The sequence below is a fragment of the Nerophis ophidion genome, linkage group LG05 (genome assembly GCF_033978795.1).
Source record: "Nerophis ophidion isolate RoL-2023_Sa linkage group LG05, RoL_Noph_v1.0, whole genome shotgun sequence".
Taxonomy (NCBI): domain Eukaryota; kingdom Metazoa; phylum Chordata; class Actinopteri; order Syngnathiformes; family Syngnathidae; genus Nerophis; species Nerophis ophidion.
The window spans coordinates 10,513,968-10,539,449 of NC_084615.1; the positions used below are offsets into that span (position 1 = coordinate 10,513,968).

A 25,482-nucleotide genomic window follows, 5' to 3' on the forward strand; every position below is an offset into this window, starting at 1 on the left:
ATGTGTGGCATACAGCATGTGATGTGTGGCATACAGCATGTGCCATGTGGCATACAGCATGTGATGTGTGGCATACAGCATGTGGCATACAGCATGTGCCATGTGGCATACAGCATGTGATGTGTGGCATACAGCATGTGATGTGTGGCATACAGCATGTGGCATACAGCATGTGCCATGTGGCATACAGCATGTGCTGTGTGGCATACAGCACATGGCATACAGCATGTGATGTGTGGCATACAGCATGTGATGTGTGGCATACAGCATGTGATGTGTGGCATACAGCATGTGATGTGTGGCATACAGCATGTGATGTGTGGCATACAGCATGTGATGTGTGGCATACAGCATGTGCCGTGTGGCATACAGCATGTGATGTGTGGCATACAGCATGTGCCATGTGGCATACAGCATGTGATGTGTGGCATACAGCATGTGATGTGTGGCATACAGCATGTGCCATGTGGCATACAGCATGTGATGTGTGGCATACAGCATGTGGCATACAGCATGTGCCATGTGGCATACAGCATGTGATGTGTGGCATACAGCATGTGATGTGTGGCATACAGCATGTGGCATACAGCATGTGCCATGAGGCATACAGCATGTGCTGTGTGGCATACAGCATGTGGCATACAGCATGTGCCATGTGGCATACAGCATGTGATGTTTGGCATACAGCATGTGATGTGTGGCATACAGCATGTGGCATACAGCATGTGCCATGTGGCATACAGCATGTGCTGTGTGGCATACAACATGTGGCATACAGCATGTGCCATGTGGCATACAGCATGTGATGTGTGGCATACAGCATGTGATGTGTGGCATACGGCATGTGATGTGTGGCATACAGCATGTGATGTGTGGCATACAGCATGTGATGTGTGGCATACAGCATGTGGCATGTGGCATACAGCATGTGATGTGTGGCATACAGCATGTGATGTGTGGCATACAGCATGTGATGTGTGGCATACAGCATGTGATGTGTGGCATACAGCATGTGGCATGTGGCATACAGCATGTGCTGTGTGGCATACAGCATGTGCCATGTGGCATACAGCATGTGCTGTGTGGCATACAGCATGTGATGTGTGGCATACAGCATGTGGCATGTGGCATACAGCATGTGCTGTGTGGCATACAGCATGTGCTGTGTGGCATACAGCATGTGATGTGTGGCATACAGCATGTGATGTGTGGCATACAGCATGTGATGTGTGGCATACAGCATGTGCCATGTGGCATACAGCATGTGCCATGTGGCATACAGCATGTGATGTGTGGCATACAGCATGTGATGTGTGGCATACAGCATGTGCCATGTGGCATACAGCATGTGCCATGTGGCATACAGCATGTGCCATGTGGCATACAGCATGTGATGTGTGGCATACAGCATGTGCCATGTGGCATACAGCATGTGCCATGTGGCATACAGCATGTGATGTGTGGCATACGGCATGTGATGTGTGGCATACAGCATGTGCCATGTGGCATACAGCATGTGCTGTATGGCATACGGCATGTGATGTGTGGCATACAGCATGTGATGTGTGACATACAGCATGTGCCATGTGGCATACAGCATGTGCCATGTGGCATACAGCATGTGCCATGTGGCATACAGCATGTGCTGTATGGCATACGGCATGTGATGTGTGGCATACAGCATGTGCCATGTGGCATACAGCTTGTGCTGTATGGCATACAGCATCATGTGATGTGTGGAATGCTCTCAATGCACGGTGAGAGAGAAGACAGCATTGTGTTGGACAATACGCCTCCTTGTGCTGCCGACGTCACCGCCATCGCCGCTGATGTCATTAAGGCTGGCGTCCTCCTTGACCTCGCCGCAGCTTCTCACACCGTGCCTGTAAAGACTGGCTGACTACACCTGTACGAAGATCACCAGGTAGATGAATCCAGGTGTAGCAGCACCTGCAGTATCTGCTGGGTGACTTGTCTCCGATCCCAGCCGACTGTAAGAGTGAAGCCTTCACCCCATCCTTTCTTGTGAAAGGATGGGGTGAGGTACACCCCTTTGTCCACAACTGCGTGAGCAAATAGTCAAACATTTTAAGAACAACCTTTCTCAAAGTGCAGTTGCAAGAAATTTGGGGATTTCAACATCTACGCTCCATAATATCATCAAAAGTTTCAGAGAATCTGGAGAAATCACTCCACGTAAGCGGCATGGCCGGAAACCAACATTGAATGACCGTGACCTTCCATCCCTCGGACAGCACTGTATTAAAAACCGACATCAATCTCTAAAGGATATCACCACATGGGCTCAGGAACACTTCAGAAAACCACTGTCACTAAATACAGTTTGTTGCTACATCTGTAAGTGCAAGTTAAAGCTCTACTATGCAAAGCCAAACCCATTTATCAACAACATCCAGAAACGCTGCCGGCTTCTCTGGGCCCGAGATCATCTAACATGGACTGATGTAAAGTGGAACAGTGTTCTGTGGTCTGACGAGTCCACATTTCAAATTGTTTTTTGGAAATATTCGACATCGTGTCATCCGGACCAAAGGGGAAGCGAACCATCCAGACTGTTATCGAAGCAAAGTTGAAAAGCCAGCATCTGTGATGGTATGGGGGTGCATTAGTGCCCAAGGCATGGGTAACTTACACATCTGTGAAGGCACTATTAATGCTGAAAGGTACATACAGGTTTTGGAACAACATATGCTGCCATATAAGCGCTGTCTTTTTCATGGACGCCCCTGCTTATATCAGCCAGACAATCCCAAGCCACATTCAGCACGTGTTACAACAACGTGGCTTCGTAAAAAAAGAGTGTGGCTACTTTCCTGGCCCGCCTGCAGTCCAGACCTGTCTCCCATGGAAAATGTGTGGCGCATTATGAAGCGTAAAATAGGACAGCGGAGACCCCGGACTGTTGAACGACTGAAGCTCTAGATAAAACAAGAATGGGAAAGAATTCCACTTTCAAAGCTCAAAGCTTCAACAATTAGTTTCCTCAGTTACCAAACATTTATTGAGTGTTGTTAAAAGACAAGGTGATGTAACACAGTGGTGAACATGCCCTTTCCCAACTACTTTGGCACGTGTTGCAGCCATGAAAATCTAAGTTAATTATTATTTGCAAATAAAAAATAAAGTTTATGAGTTTGAACATCAAATATGTTGTCTTTGTAGCATATTCAACTGAATATGGGTTGAAAAGGATTTCCAAATCATTGTATTCTGTTTATATTTACATCTAACACCATTTCCCAACTCATATGGAAACAGGGTTTGTAAAACATTCATCACCCAAGTTTTAGAATCCTTAGAAAAATGGTCAATACTTGAATTATCCCTGCAAATCTGTTATGATCAACCAATCTTGCACAGATTTGACACTTAAAGGCGTGTCACAAATGTTGTGGAGATGACATCATAAAGCAACACTGGGTTTCAACATTAAACTGTCTGAGAAATTTTTTAGTCAATCCTCCATTTAGGGTTTGATTTCAGCACCACAATGTCAAAAGTGTGTGTGAAAGTTGACCCCAACCCCCCCCCCCCCCCCCCACCCCCGCCTTGTCACTTTCATTTGTTCTTTTAGACTTAGACTTCCTTTTTATTGTCACGCAAATTTGAACTTTACAGCACAGATAAGAACGAAATGTTGTTGCATAAGCTCATGGTAGTGCAGGATGGAAAAAAGCAATAAGGTGCATATATATAATTAAATAAATATATAAAAATAATATATAAATATATATAGAAAATAAATAAATATGTATAAATAAATAAGTAGATTACTGCACCAGCAAGGAAAAACTGAACATACAGCAGACGGTGACAGGATACACCCCCCCAAATATTGTTTTGTTGTCTTCCTGGTGTCCAATATTTGACTTTTTCATGGGAAAATATTTTGTTTTGTCTTCCTGGTGTCCAATATTTGACGTTTTCATGGGAAAATATTTTGTTTTGTCTTCCTGGTGTCCAACATTTGAATTTTTCATTGACCAATAATGTTTTGTTGTCTTCTTGGTGTCCAATATTTGACGTTTTCATGGACAAATATTGTTTTGTTGCCTTCCAGGTGTCCAACATTTGACTTTTTCATGGACACCTATCTTTTTTGTTGTCTTGCTGGTGTCCAATATTTGACTTTTTCATGGGAAAATACTTTGTTTTGTTTTCCTGGTGTCCAATATTTGAATTTTTCATTGATCAATAATGTTTTGTTGTCTTCTTGGTGTCCAATATTTGACTTTTTCATGGACAAATGTTGTTTTGTTGCCTTCCAGGTGTCCAACATTTGACTTTTTCATGGACCCCTATCGTTTTTGTTGTCTTGCTGGTGTCCAATATTTGACTTTTTCATGGGAAAATATTTTGTTTTGTCTTCCTGGTGTCCAATATTTGAATGTTTCATTGACCAATAATGTTTTGTTGTTTTCTTGGTGTCCAATATTTGACTTTTTCATGGACAAATATTGTTTTGTTGCCTTCCAGGTGTCCAACATTTGACTTTTTCATGGACACCTATCGTTTTTGTTGTCTTGCTGGTGTCCAATATTTGACTTTTTCATGGGAAAATACTTTGTTTTGTTTTCCTGGTGTCCAATATTTGAATTTTTCATTGACCAATAATGTTTTGTTGTCTTCTTGGTGTCCAATATTTGACTTTTTCATGGACAAATATTGTTTTGTTGCCTTCCAGGTGTCCAACATTTGACTTTTTCATGGACACCTATCGTTTTTGTTGTCTTGCTGGTGTCCAATATTTGACTTTTTCATGGGAAAATATTTTGTTTTGTCTTCCTAGTGTCCAATATTTGAATGTTTCATTGACCAATAATGTTTTGTTGTCTTCTTGGTGTCCAATATTTGACGTTTTCATGGGAAAATATTTTGTTTTGTCTTCCTGGTGTCCAATATTTGAATTTTTCATTGACTAATAATGTTTTGTTGTCTTCTTGGTGTCCAATATTTGACGTTTTCATGGGAAAATATTTTGTTTTGTCTTCCTGGTGTCCGATATTTGAATTTTTCATTGACCAATAATGTTTTGTTGTCTTCTTGGTGTCCAATATTTGACTTTTTCATGGACACCTATCGTTTTTGTTGTCTTCTTGGTGTCCAATATTTGACGTTTTCATGGGAAAATATTTTGTTTTGTCTTCCTGGTGTCCAATATTTGAATTTTTCACTGACCAATAATGTTTTGTTGTCTTCCTGGTGTTCAATATTTGAATTTTTCATTGACCAATAATGTTTTGTTGTCTTCTTGGTGTCCAATATTTGACTTTTTCATGGACAAATATTGTTTTGTTGCCTTCCAGGTGTCCAACATTTGACTTTTTCATGGACACCTATCGTTTTTGTTGTCTTGCTGGTGTCCAATATTTGACTTTTTCATGGGAAAATATTTTGTTTTGTCTTCCTGGTGTCCAATATTTGAAATTTTCATTGACCAATAATGTTTTGTTGTCTTCTTGGTGTCCAATATTTGACTTTTTCATGGACAAATATTGTTTTGTTGCCTTCCAGGTGTCCAATATTTGAATTTTTCATCGACCAATAATGTTTTGTCTTCTTGGTGTCCAATATTTGACTTTTTCATGGGAAAATATTTTGTTTTGTCTTCCTGGTGTCCAATATTTGAATTTTTCATTGACCAATAATGTTTTGTTGTCTTCTTGGTGTCCAATATTTGACTTTTTCATGGACAAATATTGTTTTGTTGCCTTCCAGGTGTCCAACATTTGACTTTTTCATGGACCCCTATCGTTTTTGTTGTCTTCCTGGTGTCCAATATTTGACTTTTTCATGGGAAAATATTTTGTTTTGTCTTCCTGGTGTCCAATATTTGAATTTTTCATTGACCAATAATGTTTTGTTGTCTTCTTGGTGTCCAATATTTGACGTTTTCATGGGAAAATATTTTGTTTTGTCTTCCTGGTGTCCAATATTTGAATTTTTCATTGACTAATAATGTTTTGTTGTCTTCTTGGTGTCCAATATTTGACGTTTTCATGGGAAAATATTTTGTTTTGTCTTCCTGGTGTCCGATATTTGAATTTTTCATTGACCAATAATGTTTTGTTGTCTTCTTGGTGTCCAATATTTGACTTTTTCATGGACAAATATTGTTTTGTTGCCTTCCAGGTGTCCAACATTTGACTTTTTCATGGACACCTATTGTTTTTGTTGTCTTCCAGGTGTCCAACATTTGACTTTTTCATGGGAAATATTTTGTTTTGTCTTCCTGGTGTCCAATATTTGACTTTTTCATGGGAAAATATTTTGTTTTGTCTTCCTGGTGTCCAATATTTGAATTTTTCATTGACCAATAATGTTTTGTTATCTTCTTGGTGTCCAATATTTGACTTTTTCATGGGAAAATATTTTTTTTTGTCTTCCTGGGGTCCAATATTTGAAATTTCCATTGACCAATAATGTTTTGTTGTCTTCTTGGTGTCCAATATTTGACTTTTTCATGGACAAATATTGTTTTGTTGCCTTCCAGGTGTCCAACAATTGACTTTTTCATGGACACCTATCGTTTTTGTTGTCTTGCTGGTGTCCAATATTTGACTTTTTCATGGGAAAATACTTTGTTTTGTTTTCCTGGTGTCCAATATTTGAATTGTTTATTGACCAATAATGTTTTGTTGTCTTCTTGGTGTCCAATATTTGACTTTTTCATGGACAAATATTGTTTTGTTGCCTTCCAGGTGTCCAACATTTGACTTTTTCATGGACACCTATCGTTTTTGTTGTCTTGCTGGTGTCCAATATTTGACTTTTTCATGGGAAAATACTTTGTTTTGTTTTCCTGGTGTCCAATATTTGAATTTTTCATTGATCAATAATGTTTTGTTGTCTTCTTGGTGTCCAATATTTGACTTTTTCATGGACAAATGTTGTTTTGTTGCCTTCCAGGTGTCCAACATTTGACTTTTTCATGGACCCCTATCGTTTTGGTTGTCTTGCTGGTGTCCAATATTTGACTTTTTCATGGGAAAATATTTAGTTTTGTCTTCCTGGTGTCCAATATTTGAATTTTTCATTGACCAATAATTTTTGTTGTCTTCTTGGTGTCCAATATTTGACGTTTTCATGGGAAAATATTTTGTTTTGTCTTCCTGGTGTCCAATATTTGAATTTTTCATGGGAAAATATTTTGTTTTGTCTTCCTGGTGTCCAATATTTGACTTTTTCATGGGAAAATATTTTGTTTTGTCTTCCTGGTGTCCAATATTTGAATTTTTCATTGACCAATAACGTTTTGTTGTCTTCTTGGTGTCCAATATTTGACTTTTTCATGGACAAATATTGTTTTGTTGCCTTCCAGGTGTCCAACATTTGACTTTTTCATGGACCCCTATCGTTTTTGTTGTCTTGCTGGTGTCCAATATTTGACTTTTTCATGGGAAAATATTTTGTTTTGTTTTCCTGGTGTCCAATATTTGAATTTTTCACTGACCAATAATGTTTTGTTGTCTTCCTGGTGTTCAATATTTGAATTTTTCATTGACCAATAATGTTTTGTTGTCTTCTTGGTGTCCAATATTTGACTTATTCATGGACAAATATTGTTTTGTTGCCTTCCAGGTGTCCAACATTTGACTTTTTCATGGACCCCTATCGTTTTTGTTGTCTTGCTGGTGTCCAATATTTGACTTGTTCATGGGAAAATATTTTGTTTTGTCTTCCTAGTGTCCAATATTTGAATGTTTCATTGACCAATAATGTTTTGTTGTCTTCTTGGTGTCCAATATTTGACTTTTTCATGGACAAATATTGTTTTGTTGCCTTCCAGGTGTCCAACATTTGACTTTTTCATGGACCCCTATCGTTTTTGTTGTCTTGCTGGTGTCCAATATTTGACTTTTTCATGGGAAAATATTTTGTTTTGTCTTCCTGGTGTCCAATATTTGAAATTTTCATTGACCAATAATGTTTTGTTGTCTTCTTGGTGTCCAATATTTGACTTTTTCATGGACAAATATTGTTTTGTTGCCTTCCAGGTGTCCAACATTTGACTTTTTCATGGACACCTATCGTTTTTGTTGTCTTCCTGGTGTCCAATATTTGACTTTTTCATGGGAAAATATTTTGTTTTGTTTTCCTGGTGTCCAATATTTGAATTTTTCATTGACCAATAATGTTTTGTTGTCTTCTTGGTGTCCAATATTTGACTTTTTCATGGGAAAATATTTTGTTTTGTTTTCCTGGTGTCCGATATTTGAATTTTTCATTGACCAATAATGTTTTGTTGTCTTCTTGGTGTCCAATATTTGACTTTTTCATGGACAAATATTGTTTTGTTGCCTTCCAGGTGTCCAACATTTGACTTTTTCATGGACACCTATTGTTTTTGTTGTCTTCCAGGTGTCCAACATTTGACTTTTTCATGGGAAATATTTTGTTTTGACTTCCTGGTGTCCAATATTTGACTTTTTCATGGGAAAATATTTAGTTTTGTCTTCCTGGTGTCCAATATTTGAATTTTTCATTGACCAATAATGTTTTGTTGTCTTCTTGGTGTCCAATATTTGACTTTTTCATGGACAAATATTGTTTTGTTGCCTTCCAGGTGTCCAACATTTGACTTTTTCATGGACACCTATCGTTTTTGTTGTCTTGCTGGTGTCCAATATTTGACTTTTTCATGGGAAAATATTTTGTTTGGTCTTCCTGGTGTCCAATATTTGATATTTTCATTGACCAATAATGTTTTGTTGTCTTCTTGGTGTCCAATATTTGACGTTTTCATGGGAAAATATTTTGTTTTGTCTTCCTGGTGTCCAATATTTGAATTTTTCATTGACCAATAATGTTTTGTTGTCTTCTTGGTGTCCAATATTTGACTTTTTCATGGACAAATATTGTTTTGTTGCCTTCCAGGTGTCCAACATTTGACTTTTTCATGGACCCCTATCGTTTTTGTTGTCTTCCTGGTGTCCAATATTTGACTTTTTCATGGGAAAATATTTTGTTTTGTTTTCCTGGTGTCCAATATTTGAATTTTTCATTGACCAATAATGTTTTGTTGTCTTCTTGGTGTCCAATATTTGACGTTTTCATGGGAAAATATTTTGTTTTGTCTTCCTGGTGTCCAATATTTGAATTTTTCATTGACTAATAATGTTTTGTTGTCTTCTTGGTGTCCAATATTTGACGTTTTCATGGGAAAATATTTTGTTTTGTCTTCCTGGTGTCCGATATTTGAATTTTTCATTGACCAATAATGTTTTGTTGTCTTCTTGGTGTCCAATATTTGACTTTTTCATGGACAAATATTGTTTTGTTGCCTTCCAGGTGTCCAACATTTGACTTTTTCATGGACACCTATTGTTTTTGTTGTCTTCCAGGTGTCCAACATTTGACTTTTTCATGGGAAATATTTTGTTTTGTCTTCCTGGTGTCCAATATTTGACTTTTTCATGGGAAAATATTTTGTTTTGTCTTCCTGGTGTCCAATATTTGAATTTTTCATTGACCAATAATGTTTTGTTGTCTTCTTGGTGTCCAATATTTGACTTTTTCATGGGAAAATATTTTGTTTTGTCTTCCTGGTGTCCAATATTTGAAATTTCCATTGACCAATAATGTTTTGTTGTTTTCTTGGTGTCCAATATTTGACTTTTTCATGGACAAATATTGTTTTGTTGCCTTCCAGGTGTCCAACATTTGACTTTTTCATGGACACCTATCGTTTTTGTTGTCTTGCTGGTGTCCAATATTTGAATTTTTCATGGGAAAATATTTTGTTTTGTCTTCCTGGTGTCCAATATTTGAATTTTTCATTGACCAATAATGTTTTGTTGTCTTCTTGGTGTCCAATATTTGACGTTTTCATGGGAAAATATTTAGTTTTGTCTTCCTGGTGTCCAATATTTGAATTTTTCATTGACCAATAATGTTTTGTTGTCTTCTTGGTGTCCAATATTTGACTTTTTCATGGACAAATATTTTTTTGTTGCCTTCCAGGTGTCCAACATTTGACTTTTTCATGGACCCCTATCGTTTTTGTTGTCTTGCTGGTGTCCAATATTTGACTTTTTCATTGGGAAAATATTTTGTTTTGTTTTCCTGGTGTCCAATATTTGAATTTTTCATTGACCAATAATGTTTTGTTGTCTTCTTGGTGTCCAATATTTGACGTTTTCATGGGAAAATATTTAGTTTTGTCTTCCTGGTGTCCAATATTTGAATTTTTCATTGACCAATAATGTTTTGTTGTCTTCTTGGTGTCCAATATTTGACTTTTTCATGGACAAATATTGTTTTGTTGCCTTCCAGGTGTCCAACATTTGACTTTTTCATGGACCCCTATCGTTTTTGTTGTCTTGCTGGTGTCCAATATTTGACTTTTTCATGGGAAAATATTTTGTTTTGTTTTCCTGGTGTCCAATATTTGAATTTTTCATTGACCAATAATGTTTTGTTGTGTTCTTGGTGTCCAATATTTGACTTTTTCATGGGAAAATATTTTGTTTTGTCTTCCTGGTGTCCAATATTTGACTTTTTCATGGACACCTATCGTTTTTGTTGTCTTGCTGGTGTCCAATATTTGACTTTTTCATGGGAAAATATTTTGTTTTGTCTTCCTGGTGTCCAATATTTAAATTTTTCATTGACCAATAATGTTTTGTTTTCTTCTTGGTGTCCAATATTTGACTTTTTCATGGACAAATATTGTTTTGTTGCCTTCCAGGTGTCCAACATTTGACTTTTTCATGGACACCTATCGTTTTTGTTGTCTTGCTGGTGTCCAATATTTGAATTTTTCATGGGAAAATATTTTGTTTTGTCTTCCTGGTGTCCAATATTTGACTTTTTCATTGACCAATAATGTTTTGTTGTCTTCTTGGTGTCCAATATTTGACGTTTTCATGGGAAAATATTTTGTTTTGTCTTCCTGGTGTCCAATATTTGACTTTTTCATGGGAAAATATTTTGTTTTGTCTTCCTGGTGTCCAATATTTGACTTTTTCATGGGAAAATAATGTTTTGTTGTCTTCTTGGTGTCCAATATTTGACTTTTTCATGGACAAATATTGTTTTGTTGCCTTCCAGGTGTCCAACATTTGACTTTTTCATGGACACCTATCGTTTTTGTTGTCTTGCTGGTGTCCAATATTTGACTTTTTCATGGGAAAATATTTTGTTTTGTCTTCCTGGTGTCCAATATTTGACTTTTTCATGGGAAAATATTTTGTTTTGTCTTCCTGGTGTCCAATATTTGAATTTTTCACTGACCAATAATGTTTTGTTGTCTTCTTGGTGTCCAACATTTGACTTTTTCATGGACACCTTTCGTTTTTGTTGTCTTGCTGGTGTCCAATATTTGACTTTTTCATGGGAAATATTTTGTTTTGTCTTCCTGGTGTCCAATATTTGACGTTTTCATGGACAAATATTGTTTTGTTGTCTTTCCATGTGTCCAACATGGAGTGTTGATCCCGAGAGGAGGACAACAATCGGCCGCGGTGCAGACTTTTCAGGCCGGCCCACCAATGAGCGCGGGGGCCTGGCGGGGGCTCGCTGAGTGGGCGGGGCCAGCCAGTCTGATGCAAGCTGGACTTGAGTTGCAGGCCGCAGATTCCACACGCCTGAAAGACCAGCTGACAGTGAACTTGAGTAACCTTGCAAGGGGGCGGGGCTTGTGGCCTTGGCGCCCGCCTGCTTGGTGCACTCAAACGTCCCAGCATCACACTTTCACAGCGCCCTGACAAATGGTGGCACCCTATCGCCAATAGATGATCTTTGATTAGCTCTGCCGTCTTTCTTGGGATCTTGGACTTGGGTGTTTCCAGAACACAGCAGAGCATGCCTTTCATACAGAGGATCTTTGACTGGGGGGGGGGGGTTTAGTGGCTTCCTAAAAACAGCAGAGTGGTCCCCTCGTATAGAGGATCTTTGACTAGTGATTTTGCAGTATGTTCCCAAAAACTGCAGATGACCTCTGACATATAGAGGATCTTTGACAATCATTTTTTTTCTGTAGAGTTGCTGCTTAAAAACAGCAGAACACTTTTGTCACAGTGGATCTTTGACTGGCGGTTTAGCAGTATGTTTCCAAAAAAAAGCAGAGGACTTCTCTTATATAGAGGATCTTTGACAACCTTTTTTTTTGTAGAATTGCTGCTTGAAAACAGCAGACCTTTTTGTCAATCAAATTATCTTTGACTAGCAGATTTTGCAGTATGTTCTCAAAAACAGCAGTGGACTTCTGTCCTATAGAGGCTCTTTGACGAACATTTTTGTGAATAGCTGCTTAAAAACAGTAGAGCACTCGTGTCATACAGAGGATCTTTGACTTGTGTTTTTGCAGTATGTTCCCCATATCTGCAAAGGACCTCTATCATAAAGAGGATCTTTGACAATCATTGTTTGTGTAGAATAGCTGCTTAAAACAGCAGAACACATTTGTCATATAGAGGATCTTTGACTAACGGTTTAGCAGTACGTTTTCAAAAGATGCAGAGGACTTCTGACATATAGAGGATCTTTGACAATCATTTTTTTTCTGTAGGGTTGCTGCTTAAAAACAGCAGAACACTTTTGTCATAGTGGATCTTTGACTGGCGGTTTAGCAGTATGTTTCCAAAAAAAAGCAGAGGACTTCTCTTATATAGAGGATCTTTGACAACCTTTTTTTTTGTAGAATTGCTGCTTGAAAACAGCAGACCTTTTTGTCAATCAAATGATCTTTGACTAGCAGATTTTGCAGTATGTTCTCAAAAACAGCAGTGGACCTCTGTCCTATAGAGGATCTTTGACGAACATTTTTGTGAATAGCTGCTTAAAAACAGTCGAGCACTCGTGTCATACAGAGGATCTTTGACTTGTGTTTTTGCAGTATGTTCCCCATATCTGCAAAGGACCTCTATCATAAAGAGGATCTTTGACAATCATTGTTTGTGTAGAATAGCTGCTTAAAACAGCAGAACACATTTGTCATATAGAGGATCTTTGACTAACGGTTTAGCAGTACGTTTTCAAAAGATGCAGAGGACTTCTGACATATAGAGGATCTTTGACAATCATTTTTTTTCTGTAGGGTTGCTGCTTAAAAACAGCAGAACACTTTTGTCATAGTGGATCTTTGACTGGCGGTTTAGCAGTATGTTTCCAAAAAAAAGCAGAGGACTTCTCTTATATAGAGGATCTTTGACAACCTTTTTTTTTGTAGAATTGCTGCTTGAAAACAGCAGACCTTTTTGTCAATCAAATGATCTTTGACTAGCAGATTTTGCAGTATGTTCTCAAAAACAGCAGTGGACCTCTGTCCTATAGAGGATCTTTGACGAACATTTTTGTGAATAGCTGCTTAAAAACAGTCGAGCACTCGTGTCATACAGAGGATCTTTGACTTGTGTTTTTGCAGTATGTTCCCCATATCTGCAAAGGACCTCTATCATAAAGAGGATCTTTGACAATCATTGTTTGTGTAGAATAGCTGCTTAAAACAGCAGAACACATTTGTCATATAGAGGATCTTTGACTAACGGTTTAGCAGTACGTTTTCAAAAGATGCAGAGGACTTCTGACATATAGAGGATCTTTGACAATCATTTTTTTTCTGTAGGGTTGCTGCTTAAAAACAGCAGAACACTTTTGTCATAGTGGATCTTTGACTGGCGGTTTAGCAGTATGTTTCCAAAAAAAAGCAGAGGACTTCTCTTATATAGAGGATCTTTGACAACCTTTTTTTTTGTAGAATTGCTGCTTGAAAACAGCAGACCTTTTTGTCAATCAAATGATCTTTGACTAGCAGATTTTGCAGTATGTTCTCAAAAACAGCAGTGGACCTCTGTCCTATAGAGGATCTTTGACGAACATTTTTGTGAATAGCTGCTTAAAAACAGTCGAGCACTCGTGTCATACAGAGGATCTTTGACTTGTGTTTTTGCAGTATGTTCCCCATATCTGCAAAGGACCTCTATCATAAAGAGGATCTTTGACAATCATTGTTTGTGTAGAATAGCTGCTTAAAACAGCAGAACACATTTGTCATATAGAGGATCTTTGACTAACGGTTTAGCAGTACGTTTTCAAAAGATGCAGAGGACTTCTGACATATAGAGGATCTTTGACAATCATTTTTTTTCTGTAGGGTTGCTGCTTAAAAACAGCAGAACACTTTTGTCACAGTGGATCTTTGACTGGCGGTTTAGCAGTATGTTTCCAAAAAAAAGCAGAGGACTTCTCTTATATAGAGGATCTTTGACAACCTTTTTTTTGTAGAATTGCTGCTTGAAAACAGCAGACCTTTTTGTCAATCAAATGATCTTTGACTAGCAGATTTTGCAGTATGTTCTCAAAAACAGCAGTGGACCTCTGTCCTATAGAGGATCTTTGACAAACATTTTTGTGAATAGCTCCTTAAAAACAGTAGAGCACTTGTGTCATACAGAGGATCTTTGACTTGTGTTTTTGCAGTATGTTCCCCATAACTGCAAAGGACTTCTATCATAAAGAGGATCTTTGACAATCATTTTTTGTGTAGAATAGCTGCTTAAAACAGCAGAACACATTCGTCATATAGAGGATCTTTGACTAACGGTTTAGCAGTACGTTTTCAAAAGACGCAGAGGACTTCTGTCATGTAAAGGATCTGACAAGCATTGTTATTTTGTGTGCAATAACTGCTTAAAAACAGCTAAGCACTTCTGTCGTATACAGGATCTTTGACTAGTTGTTTTGCGTTGTCAAAAACCTTAGGACTTGTGTCATGATCATAAAGGATAGTTGACAAGCATTTTTTTAAATAGCTGCTTAAAAACTGCAGAGCACTTGTGTCAAATAGAGGATCTTTGACTTGTGGTGTTGCAGTATCCCCAAAAACAGTACATGATGATCTTTGACTAGCGTTTTGGAATAACTGCTTAAAAACAGCAGAGCACTTCTCTCATATAGAGGATCTTTAACCAGTGTTTCTGCAGTATGTTCTCAATAACAGCAGAGCACTTCGGTTGTAGAGGATCTTGGACAAGTAATTTTTGAAATAACTGCTTAAAAACAGCAGAGCACTTCTCTCATAAGAGGATCTTTAACCAGTGTTTCTGCAGTATGTTCTCAATAACAGCAGAGCACTTCGGTTGTAGAGGATCTTGGACAAGTAATTTTTGGAATAGCTGCTTAAAAACAGCAGAGCACTTCTCTCATATAGAGGATCTTTAACCAGTGTTTCTGCAGTATGTTCTCAATAACAGCAGAGCACTTCGGTTGTAGAGGATCTTGGACAAGTAATTTTTGAAATAACTGCTTAAAAACAGCAGAGCACTTCTCTCATATAGAGGATCTTTAACCAGTGTTTCTGCAGTATGTTCTCAATAACAGCAGAGCACTTCGGTTGTAGAGGATCTTGGACAAGTCATTTTTGAAATAACTGCTTAAAAACAGCAGAGCACTTGTCTCATATAGAGGATCTTTAACCAGTGTTTCTGCAGTATGTTCTCAATAACAGCAGAGCACTTCGGTTGTAGAGGATCTTGGACAAGTAATTTTTGGAATAGCTGCTTAAAAACAGCAGAGCACTTCTCTCATATAGAGGATCTTCAACCAGTGTTTCTGCAGTATGTTCTCAATAACAGCAGAGCACTTCGGTTGTAGAGGATCTTAGACAAGTAATTTTGGGAAAAGCTGCTTAAAAACAGCAGAGAACTCCTGCCTGTAGAGGATCTTTGACTAGTGGTTTTGCAGTATGAGTGTTTCTTGGAAACACTTGACGATCTGTGAGTGTGTGAGTGTAATTATTTACGATTGACCATGAATTGATGAAGGTGGACCCCGAATTAAACAAGTTTCAAAACTTATTGGGGTGTTACCATTTAGTGGTCAATTGTACGGAATATGTACTGTACTGTGAAATCTACTAATAAAAGTTTCAATCAATCAATCAAATATGTGTGTGTAACACTGTCAAGGACTCGCAGTCGAAGGAATGTGGTTGGCTCCCTCTAGTGGACAGAATGAAGTCCTGCAAGATGTAAATAATATTGGACTTTTCAATTCCTCTCCATGGTTTCAAATAATTCTCTTCATAAAATGTCTGTTATCATTACAAGCCCTGCCATTAGCTAGAAGTCAAATATTAAATACATTCAATCATTTTTAGAGGATTTTAACTGTTCATTTAGAGCGGGAGAAACAAAAACATGCCTGGCGGTGTCAAAAGGTCTTTCTAAAAGTAAATATGATCATTATTATTATTTAATATTAAATGTAGATACAGTACATAAAATATATAGTATATTTAATACATCAATAATTATATATAAACATGTACATGTTATATACATATAGACTGGATGTACATATTATAATGCACATAAGTATGAATATTTGTTTATTTGGAGGTCGCTGCAAATAGAAGCCATGAAGAATATGATTGACAATCATGCTTTATTCTTGATTTCTTATAAAAAGAATCAAATAAAAAGTCTCTCCTCAGTCCCGTCACAACACTTCTCTTTACACCTTAAATATCTTTTTTTGTGTGATTCCAAAGCAAAAGTTGATTGTCAACACAAAACTTGTAGCACCAGTACAATAAAACTGTACTTGAGCTTGCTTGAAATACTCATCTGACAGCAGGGCCAAAGGAAGTGACATGTCCATATATGGGCGGGTGGCATAGACAAATATATTAAGGACTATTAAAGAAAGGAGTCCGCTCTTCCTGAAAGGGGAGGTCCATCCGTGATGAAGGGGGCGGAGTTATGAGGAAGCAGGAAGTATAAAACAACAAATCACCCTGATGTCTGAGGTCAGGCGTGAAGCTCCGCCCCTTCGCCTTGCAAAGGACGGAGTGTTTTTTTCCCCCTCAAAGTTCATGAAGTGAGGGCTACCGACCTCGCCGGTCCTGGTCCTGGTCCTGATCCTGGTCCAGGTTCTGGTCCTGGTCCAGGTCCAGGTCCTGGTCCAGGTCCAGGTCCTGGAGGATGTGAATGGAGGAGCCCAACAGTCTCTGGACTTCTGGCACACAACGCAGCAGCTCCACAAGCCCCGCCTCCTCCTCCTCCTCCTCCTCCTCCTCTGAATGCAAATCCAAAGGCCCGCCCACCTGGCTGACCAACACCTGCCGGCCCAGCTCGCCACGCGGCAGAGCGCCCACCTCCAGGTGAGGGTGGCGAGCCCTGAAGGTGGCCGCCGACATCTTGAGGCGCGCCAGGACGTCGGACAGCAGGAACCAATTACAGAAGCTGTGGAGAACACGGCGGTCAGTGGGCGGGGCTTGACATCACACTTCACTTTCAAGCCTTGTGCTAACTCACCACCGCGGGTGCTAACACTTAACTCACCACCGCGGGTGCTAACACATTACTTAACTCACCACCGCGGGTGCTAACACATTACTTATCCCACCACTGCAGGTGCTAACACTTTACTTAACTCACCACCGCGGGTGCTAACACTTTACTTAACTCACCACCGCGGGTGCTAACACTTTACTTAACTCACCACCGCGGGTGCTAACACTTTACTTAACTCACCACCGCGGGTGCTAACACTTTACTTAACTCACCACCGCGGGTGCTAACACATTACTTATCTCACCACTGCAGGTGCTAACACTTCACTTAACTCACCACCGCGGGTGCTAACACTTTACTTAACTCACCACCGCGGGTGCTAACACATTACTTAACACACCACTGTGGGTGCTAACACTTTACTTAACTCACCACCTTGGGTGCTAACGCTTAACCTAACTCACCAGCGCGGGTGATAACACTTAACTCACCACAGCGGGTGCTAACACTTGACTTAACTTACCCCCACGGGTGCTAACACTTTACTTAACTCACCAGCGTGGGTGATAACACTTAACTCACCACCGTGGGTACTAACACTCAACTTAACTCACCACCGCGGGTGCTAACACTTAACTTAACTCACTACCGCGGGTGCTAACACTTTACTTAACTCACCAGCGCGGCTGCTAACACTTAATTAACTCGCCACCGCGGGTGCTAACACTTAACTTACCACCGTGGGTGCTAAGACTTTACTTAACTCACCAGCGTGGGTGATAACACTTAACTCACCACCGTGGGTGCTAACACTTTACTTAACTCACCACCGTGGGTGCTAACACTTTACTTAACTCACCACCGCGGGTGCTAACACTTTACTTAACTCACCCCGGTGTCACAGACAGCTGCAGGTGCTAACACTTTACTTAACTTAACTCACCCCTTGGTGACAGGGAGCTGCAGGTGGTAAGACTAGTTAAGTTAAGGTAACTCACCCCTGGGTGACAGAGAGCTGCAGGTGGTAAGACTAGTTAAGTTAAGATAACTCACCCCTGGGTGACAGAGAGCTGCAGGTGGTAAGACTAGTTAACTAAGGTAACTCACCCCTGGGTGACAAGAGAGCTGCAGGTGGTAAGGATAGTTAACTAAGTGAACTCACCCCTGGGTGACAGAGAGCTGCAGGTGGTAAGACTAGTTAAGGTAACTCACCCCTGGGTGACAGAGAGCTGCAGGTGGTAAGACTAGTTAACTAAGGTAACTCACCCCTGGGTGACAAGAGAGCTGCAGGTGGTAAGGATAGTTAACTAAGTGAACTCACCCCTGGGTGACAGAGAGCTGCAGGTGGTAAGACTAGTTAAGGTAACTCACCCCTGGGTGACTGAGAGCTGCAGGTGGTAACAGGGCAAGAGGGGCTGTGAGGACAACTCAAAGAGCAGGAAGTCCTGGTCTTTGCAGTCCTGGTCTTTGCAGTCCTGGTCTTTGCAGTCCGCCTGCGAGGTTTCCTCGGACAACAGGAAGTCCCAGCAGGGCTTCTCCTCGTCCTCTGAGGTCCAAGGAGACAAAGAGGTCAGAGACTTCACTTCTTTTTACACTTTTAGGACACATCTCATGAAAGATTGAGCAGGAAGTCAAATCTGACAAAAGACTTTGTTTCACTTCCGATCTCAGCAAATAAAACAAAGTTGAATCTCATCAAAATAAAAATATATTTTGACTGACTTGGTTTGCTTCATTTGATCAAATGAAACAAGTCAGATAAATAGAAATCATATGATTTTTGATTTGAGAAAATGAACACAAAGTCAAAAGGCCTATTTTTTTTTGAATGGAAAAAATGATCAAATTAAATGTGGATATTGATTTTTTTTATTCATAAATAGTGGTCAACTTCTTTTTACACTTGCGAGAACATATTATTTTGCTTCATTTTTATTTTGGATTAACAATATAATAATAAAAAAGAAGAATTGAAAAAGTCAAAAAGCTTATTTCTAAAATAGAAGTGATTGACGCGCACATTTCCCAGACTAATGAATTGCACATATTTGAAATGTTTATTACAGGTTCACTTCTTTTTACACTTACTAGTAAATGTTAGGAAATGAATTAATCTTATTTCAGTGAACTTGTTTTTACTTCCTTTTAATGAACATTTGACTCTTTTTAATGCCCAATAAATGGAATACAAATATTTCTATATTTACATCGTCTATTTCATTTGAAATCTCTCTGAATAATAAACACTAAGTTTTTTATTTTACATTTTCTACCAAAAAATAAACACAATGTTAAAAGGTCTATTTATGAAATGAAATGTGCAGCTTGATACTTTAACTACTAATGGTCAACTTTAGTTTAGCACTTTGGGGCCTAAAATGTGGGGAATTGCATCTGAACTTGACACTAGTCCTCAGTCCTCATCATTGCTTAGTCCTCAGTCCTAACACAAGTCTTCATCATTGCTTAGTCCAAACACAAGTTTTCATCATTGCTTAGTCCTCAGTCCTAACACAAGTCTTCATCATTGCTTAGTCCTCAGTCCTAACACAAGTCTTCATCATTGCTTAGTCCTAATACAAGTTTTCATCATTGCTTAGTCCTCAGTCCTAACACAAGTCTTCATCATTACTTAGTCAAAACACAAGTTTTCATCATTGCTTAGTCCTCAGTCCTAACACAAGTCTTCATCATTGCTTAGTCCTCAGTCCTAACACAAGTCTTCGTCATTGCTTAGTCCTCAGTCCTAATACAAGTCTTCGTCATTGCTTAGTCCTAACACAAGTCTTCATCCTTGCTTAGTCCTAATACAAGTCTTCAACATTGCTTAGTCCTGACACAAGTTTTCATCATTGCTTAGTCCTCAGTCCTAACACAAGTCTTCATCATTGCTTAGTCCTCAGTCCTAACACAAGTCTTCGTCATTGCTTAGTCCTGACACAAGTTTTCATCATGGCTTAGTCGTCAGTCCTAACACAAGTCTTCATCATTGCTTAGTCCTCAGTCCTAACACAAGTCTTCATCATTGCTTAGTCCTCAGTCCTAACACAAGTCTTCGTCATTGCTTAGTCCTCAGTCCTAATACAAGTCTTCGTCATTGCTTAGTCCTAACACAAGTCTTCATCCTTGCTCAGTCCTAATACAAGTCTTCAACATTGCTTAGTCCTGACACAAGTTTTCATCATTGCTTAGTCCTCAGTCCTAACACAAGTCTTCATCATTGCTTAGTCCTCAGTCCTAACACAAGTCTTCGTCATTGCTTAGTCCTGACACAAGTTTTCATCATGGCTTAGTCCTCAGTCCTAACACAAGTCTTCATCATTGCTTAGTCCTCAGTCCTAACACAAGTCTTCATCATTGCTTAGTCCTCAGTCCTAATACAAGTCTTCAACATTGCTTAGTCCTGACACAAGTTTTCATCATTGCTTAGTCCTCAGTCCTAACACAAGTCTTCATCATTGCTTAGTCCTCAGTCCTAACACAAGTCTTCATCATTGCTTAGTCCTCAGTCCTAATACAAGTCTTCAACATTGCTTAGTCCTGACACAAGTTTTCATCATTGCTTAGTCCTCAGTCCTAACACAAGTCTTCATCATTGCTTAGTCCTCAGTCCTAACACAAGTCTTCATCATTGCTTAGTCCAAACACAAGTTTTCATCATTGCTTAATCCTCAGTCCTAACACAAGTCTTCATCATTGCTTAGTCCAAACACAAGTTTTCATCATTGCTTAGTCCTCAGTCCTAACACAAGTCTTCATCATTGCTTAGTCCTCAGTCCTAACACAAGTCTTCATCACTGCTTAGTCCTCAGTCCTAACACAAGTCTTCATCATTGCTTAGTCCAAACACAAGTTTTCATCATTGCTTAATCCTCAGTCCTAACACAAGTCTTCATCATTGCTTAGTCCAAACACAAGTTTTCATCATTGCTTAGTCCTCAGTCCTAACACAAGTCTTCATCATTGCTTAGTCCTCAGTCCTAACACAAGTCTTCATCATTGCTTAGTCCAAACACAAGTTTTCATCATTGCTTAGTCCTCAGTCCTAACACAAGTCTTCATCATTGCTTAGTCCTCAGTCCTAACACAAGTCTTCATCATTGCTTAGTCCTCAGTCCTAACACAAGTCTTCGTCATTGCTTAGTCCTCAGTCCTAATACAAGTCTTCGTCATTGCTTAGTCCGAACACAAGTCTTCATCCTTGCTTAGTCCTAATACAAGTCTTCAACATTGCTTAGTCCTGACACAAGTTTTCATCATTGCTTAGTCCTCAGTCCTAACACAAGTCTTCATCATTGCTTAGTCCTCAGTCCTAACACAAGTCTTCGTCATTGCTTAGTCCTGACACAAGTTTTCATCATTGCTTAGTCCTCAGTCCTAACACAAGTCTTCATCATTGCTTAGTCCTCAGTCCTAACACAAGTCTTCATCATTGCTTAGTCCTCAGTCCTAACACAAGTCTTCGTCATTGCTTAGTCCTCAGTCCTAATACAAGTCTTCGTCATTGCTTAGTCCGAACACAAGTCTTCATCCTTGCTCAGTCCTAATACAAGTCTTCAACATTGCTTAGTCCTGACACAAGTTTTCATCATTGCTTAGTCCTCAGTCCTAACACAAGTCTTCATCATTGCTTAGTCCTCAGTCCTAACACAAGTCTTCGTCATTGCTTAGTCCTGACACAAGTTTTCATCATGGCTTAGTCCTCAGTCCTAACACAAGTCTTCATCATTGCTTAGTCCTCAGTCCTAACACAAGTCTTCATCATTGCTTAGTCCTCAGTCCTAATACAAGTCTTCAACATTGCTTAGTCCTGACACAAGTTTTCATCATTGCTTAGTCCTCAGTCCTAACACAAGTCTTCATCATTGCTTAGTCCTCAGTCCTAACACAAGTCTTCATCATTGCTTAGTCCTCAGTCCTAATACAAGTCTTCAACATTGCTTAGTCCTGACACAAGTTTTCATCATTGCTTAGTCCTCAGTCCTAACACAAGTCTTCATCATTGCTTAGTCCTCAGTCCTAACACAAGTCTTCATCATTGCTTAGTCCAAACACAAGTTTTCATCATTGCTTAATCCTCAGTCCTAACACAAGTCTTCATCATTGCTTAGTCCAAACACAAGTTTTCATCATTGCTTAGTCCTCAGTCCTAACACAAGTCTTCATCATTGCTTAGTCCTCAGTCCTAACACAAGTCTTCATCACTGCTTAGTCCTCAGTCCTAACACAAGTCTTCATCATTGCTTAGTCCAAACACAAGTTTTCATCATTGCTTAATCCTCAATCCTAACACAAGTCTTCATCATTGCTTAGTCCAAACACAAGTTTTCATCATTGCTTAGTCCTCAGTCCTAACACAAGTCTTCATCATTGCTTAGTCCTCAGTCCTAACACAAGTCTTCATCATTGCTTAGTCCAAACACAAGTTTTCATCATTGCTTAGTCCTCAGTCCTAACACAAGTCTTCATCATTGCTTAGTCCTCAGTCCTAACACAAGTCTTCATCATTGCTTAGTCCTCAGTCCTAACACAAGTCTTCGTCATTGCTTAGTCCTCAGTCCTAATACAAGTCTTCGTCATTGCTTAGTCCTAACACAAGTCTTCATCCTTGCTTAGTCCTAATACAAGTCTTCAAGATTGCTTAGTCCTGACACAAGTTTTCATCATTGCTTAGTCCTCAGTCCTAACACAAGTCTTCATCATTGCTTAGTCCTCAGTCCTAACACAAGTCTTCATCATTGCTTAGTCCAAACACAAGTTTTCATCATTGCTTAGTCCTCAGTCCTAACACAAGTCTTCATCATTGCTTAGTCCTCAGTCCTAACACAAGTCTTCGTCGTTGCTTAGTCCTCAGTCCTAATACAAGTCTTAGTCATTGCTTAGTCCTAACACAAGTCTTCATCCTTGCTTAGTCCTAATACAAGTCTTCAACATTGCTTAGTCCTGACACAAGTTTTCATCATTGCTTAGTCCTCAGTCCTAACACAAGTCTTCATCATTGCTTAGTCCTCAGTCCTAACACAAGTCTTCGTCATTGCTTAGTCCTGACACAAGTTTTCATCATGGCTTAGTCCTCAGTCCTAACACAAGTCTTCATCATTGCTTAGTCCTCAGTCCTTACACAAGTCTTCGTCATTGCTTAGTCCTCAGTCCTAATACAAGTCTTCAACATTGCTTAGTCCTGACACAAGTTTTCATCATTGCTTAGTCCTCAGTCCTAACACAAGTCTTCGTCATTGCTTAGTCCTCAGTCCTGACACAAGTTTTCATCATTGCTTAGTCCTCAGTCCTAACACAAGTCTTCGTCATTGCTTAGTCCTCAGTCCTAACACAAGTCTTCGTCATTGCTTAGTCCTGACACAAGTTTTCATCATTGCTTAGTCCTCAGTCCTAACACAAGTCTTCATCATTGCTTAGTCCAAACACAAGTTTTCATCATTGCTTAGTCCTCAGTCCTAACACAAGTCTTCATCATTGCTTAGTCCTCAGTCCTAACACAAGTCTTCGTCATTGTTTAGTCCTGACACAAGTTTTCATCATTGCTTAGTCCTCAGTCCTAACACAAGTCTTCAACATTGCTTAGTCCTCAGTCCTAATACAAGTCTTCGTCATTGCTTAGTCCTAACACAAGTCTTCAACATTGCTTAGTCCTCAGTCCTGACACAAGTTTTCATCATTGCTTAGTCCTCAGTCCTAACACAAGTCTTCGTCATTGCTTAGTCCTCTGTCCTAACACAAGTCTTCGTCATTGCTTAGTCCTGACACAAGTTTTCATCATTGCTTAGTCCTCAGTCCTAACACAAGTCTTCATCATTGCTTAGTCCAAACACAAGTCTTCATCATTGCTTAGTCCAAACACAAGTTTTCATCATTGCTTAATCCTCAGTCCTAACACAAGTCTTCATCATTGCTTAGTCCAAACACAAGTTTTCATCATTGCTTAATCCTCAGTCCTAACACAAGTCTTCATCATTGCTTAGACCTCAGTCCTAATACAAGTCTTCGTCATTGCTTAGTCCTAACACAAGTCTTCAACATTGCTTAGTCCTCAGTCCTGACACAAGTTTTCATCATTGCTTAGTCCTCAGTCCTAACACAAGTCTTCGTCATTGCTTAGTCCTCAGTCCTGACACAAGTTTTCATCATTGCTTTTTCCTCAGTCCTAACACAAGTCTTCGTCATTGCTTAGTCCTCAGTCCTAACACAAGTCTTCATCATTGCTTAGTCCTAACACAAGTCTTCATCATTGCTTAGTCCTCAGTCCTAATACAAGTCTTCGTCATTGCTTAGTCCTAACACAAGTCTTCATCATTGCTTAGTCCTAATACAGGTCTTCATCATTGCTTAGTCCTGACACAAGTCTTCATCATTGCTTAGTCCTCAGTCCTAATACAAGTCTTCGTCATTGCTTAGTCCTAACACAAGTCTTCATCATTGCTTAGTCCTAATACAAGTCTTAATCATTGCCTGATAGACCAGGAAGTGGTCAACTTGTCTTCAAATCAACTCAAAAGAGAAATTTCATCTGAGTGAAATAAATGTTTTTACAAATGTTTGGCTTGACTTGAATTTGGGATGAAGAGTGTACACTCGGAGCATTCTCCATTATTTGCTGGCCTGCAAAAAGATGAGATTCTCTTCTTTTCAGCAGTTGTCCAACACAGAGGTGAGATGTGCGCTCAGGAAGAAATTGACCCTGGAACAGATGAATGGTCCTCCTGTGAGAGAAGACTGAGATGAACATACCGAACAAGGAGCTGCTGTAGAAGTCCCAGTCCCGCTCGCTGCGACCTTCCAGCTCGCTGAAGTACTCTGCAGGACCACACGGTCGTCATGACAACAGCAAGGAGTCATTTGGCTACACAATATTGACAACAAAGGCATGCAGGAGGACTTTGGAAGCCTGCACCATCTTCTAAACATGTGGACTAACTACAAACATGGGAAAGATTTGCAAGAACTAAAAAAGTTGAGATGTTGACACAAAAGCTGAGATCCAGCCTTTTTTATTGTTTAAATACGCATAATTCTATTCAAATATATGAAATCTTTTAAAACTACGAACAATAATAATTGTCACTTAAAATACCACAAGTGAGACGCAGACTTTTTTCAAATATTTGAATATACTGTATGAAATGTAGAGTGACATTAATATATATATATATATATATATATATATATATATATATGACAAAAATTGAAAAGACATAAAATGTTCATA

The 25,482-nt window shown here is 39.1% G+C and overlaps 1 protein-coding gene across 4 annotated transcripts in view; it reads right to left on the bottom strand.

Moving 5' to 3' along the window:
* Positions 1-16,388: 16,388 nt before the first annotated feature.
* bcorl1 (BCL6 corepressor-like 1) overlaps positions 16,389-25,482 on the bottom strand; it is a 35,635-nt gene continuing 26,541 nt past the window's right edge. For all 4 annotated transcript variants that reach the window (XM_061899954.1, XM_061899953.1, XM_061899952.1 and 1 more), the window contains 3 exons: positions 25,005-25,070; positions 18,630-18,804; positions 16,389-17,207 (listed from right to left, as the gene is read on the bottom strand). In XM_061899954.1, coding sequence (XP_061755938.1) covers positions 16,850-17,207; positions 18,630-18,804; positions 25,005-25,070 — 599 coding nt within the window. In that variant the 3' untranslated portion in view covers positions 16,389-16,849. The remainder of the gene's footprint in view (positions 17,208-18,629; positions 18,805-25,004; positions 25,071-25,482) is intronic.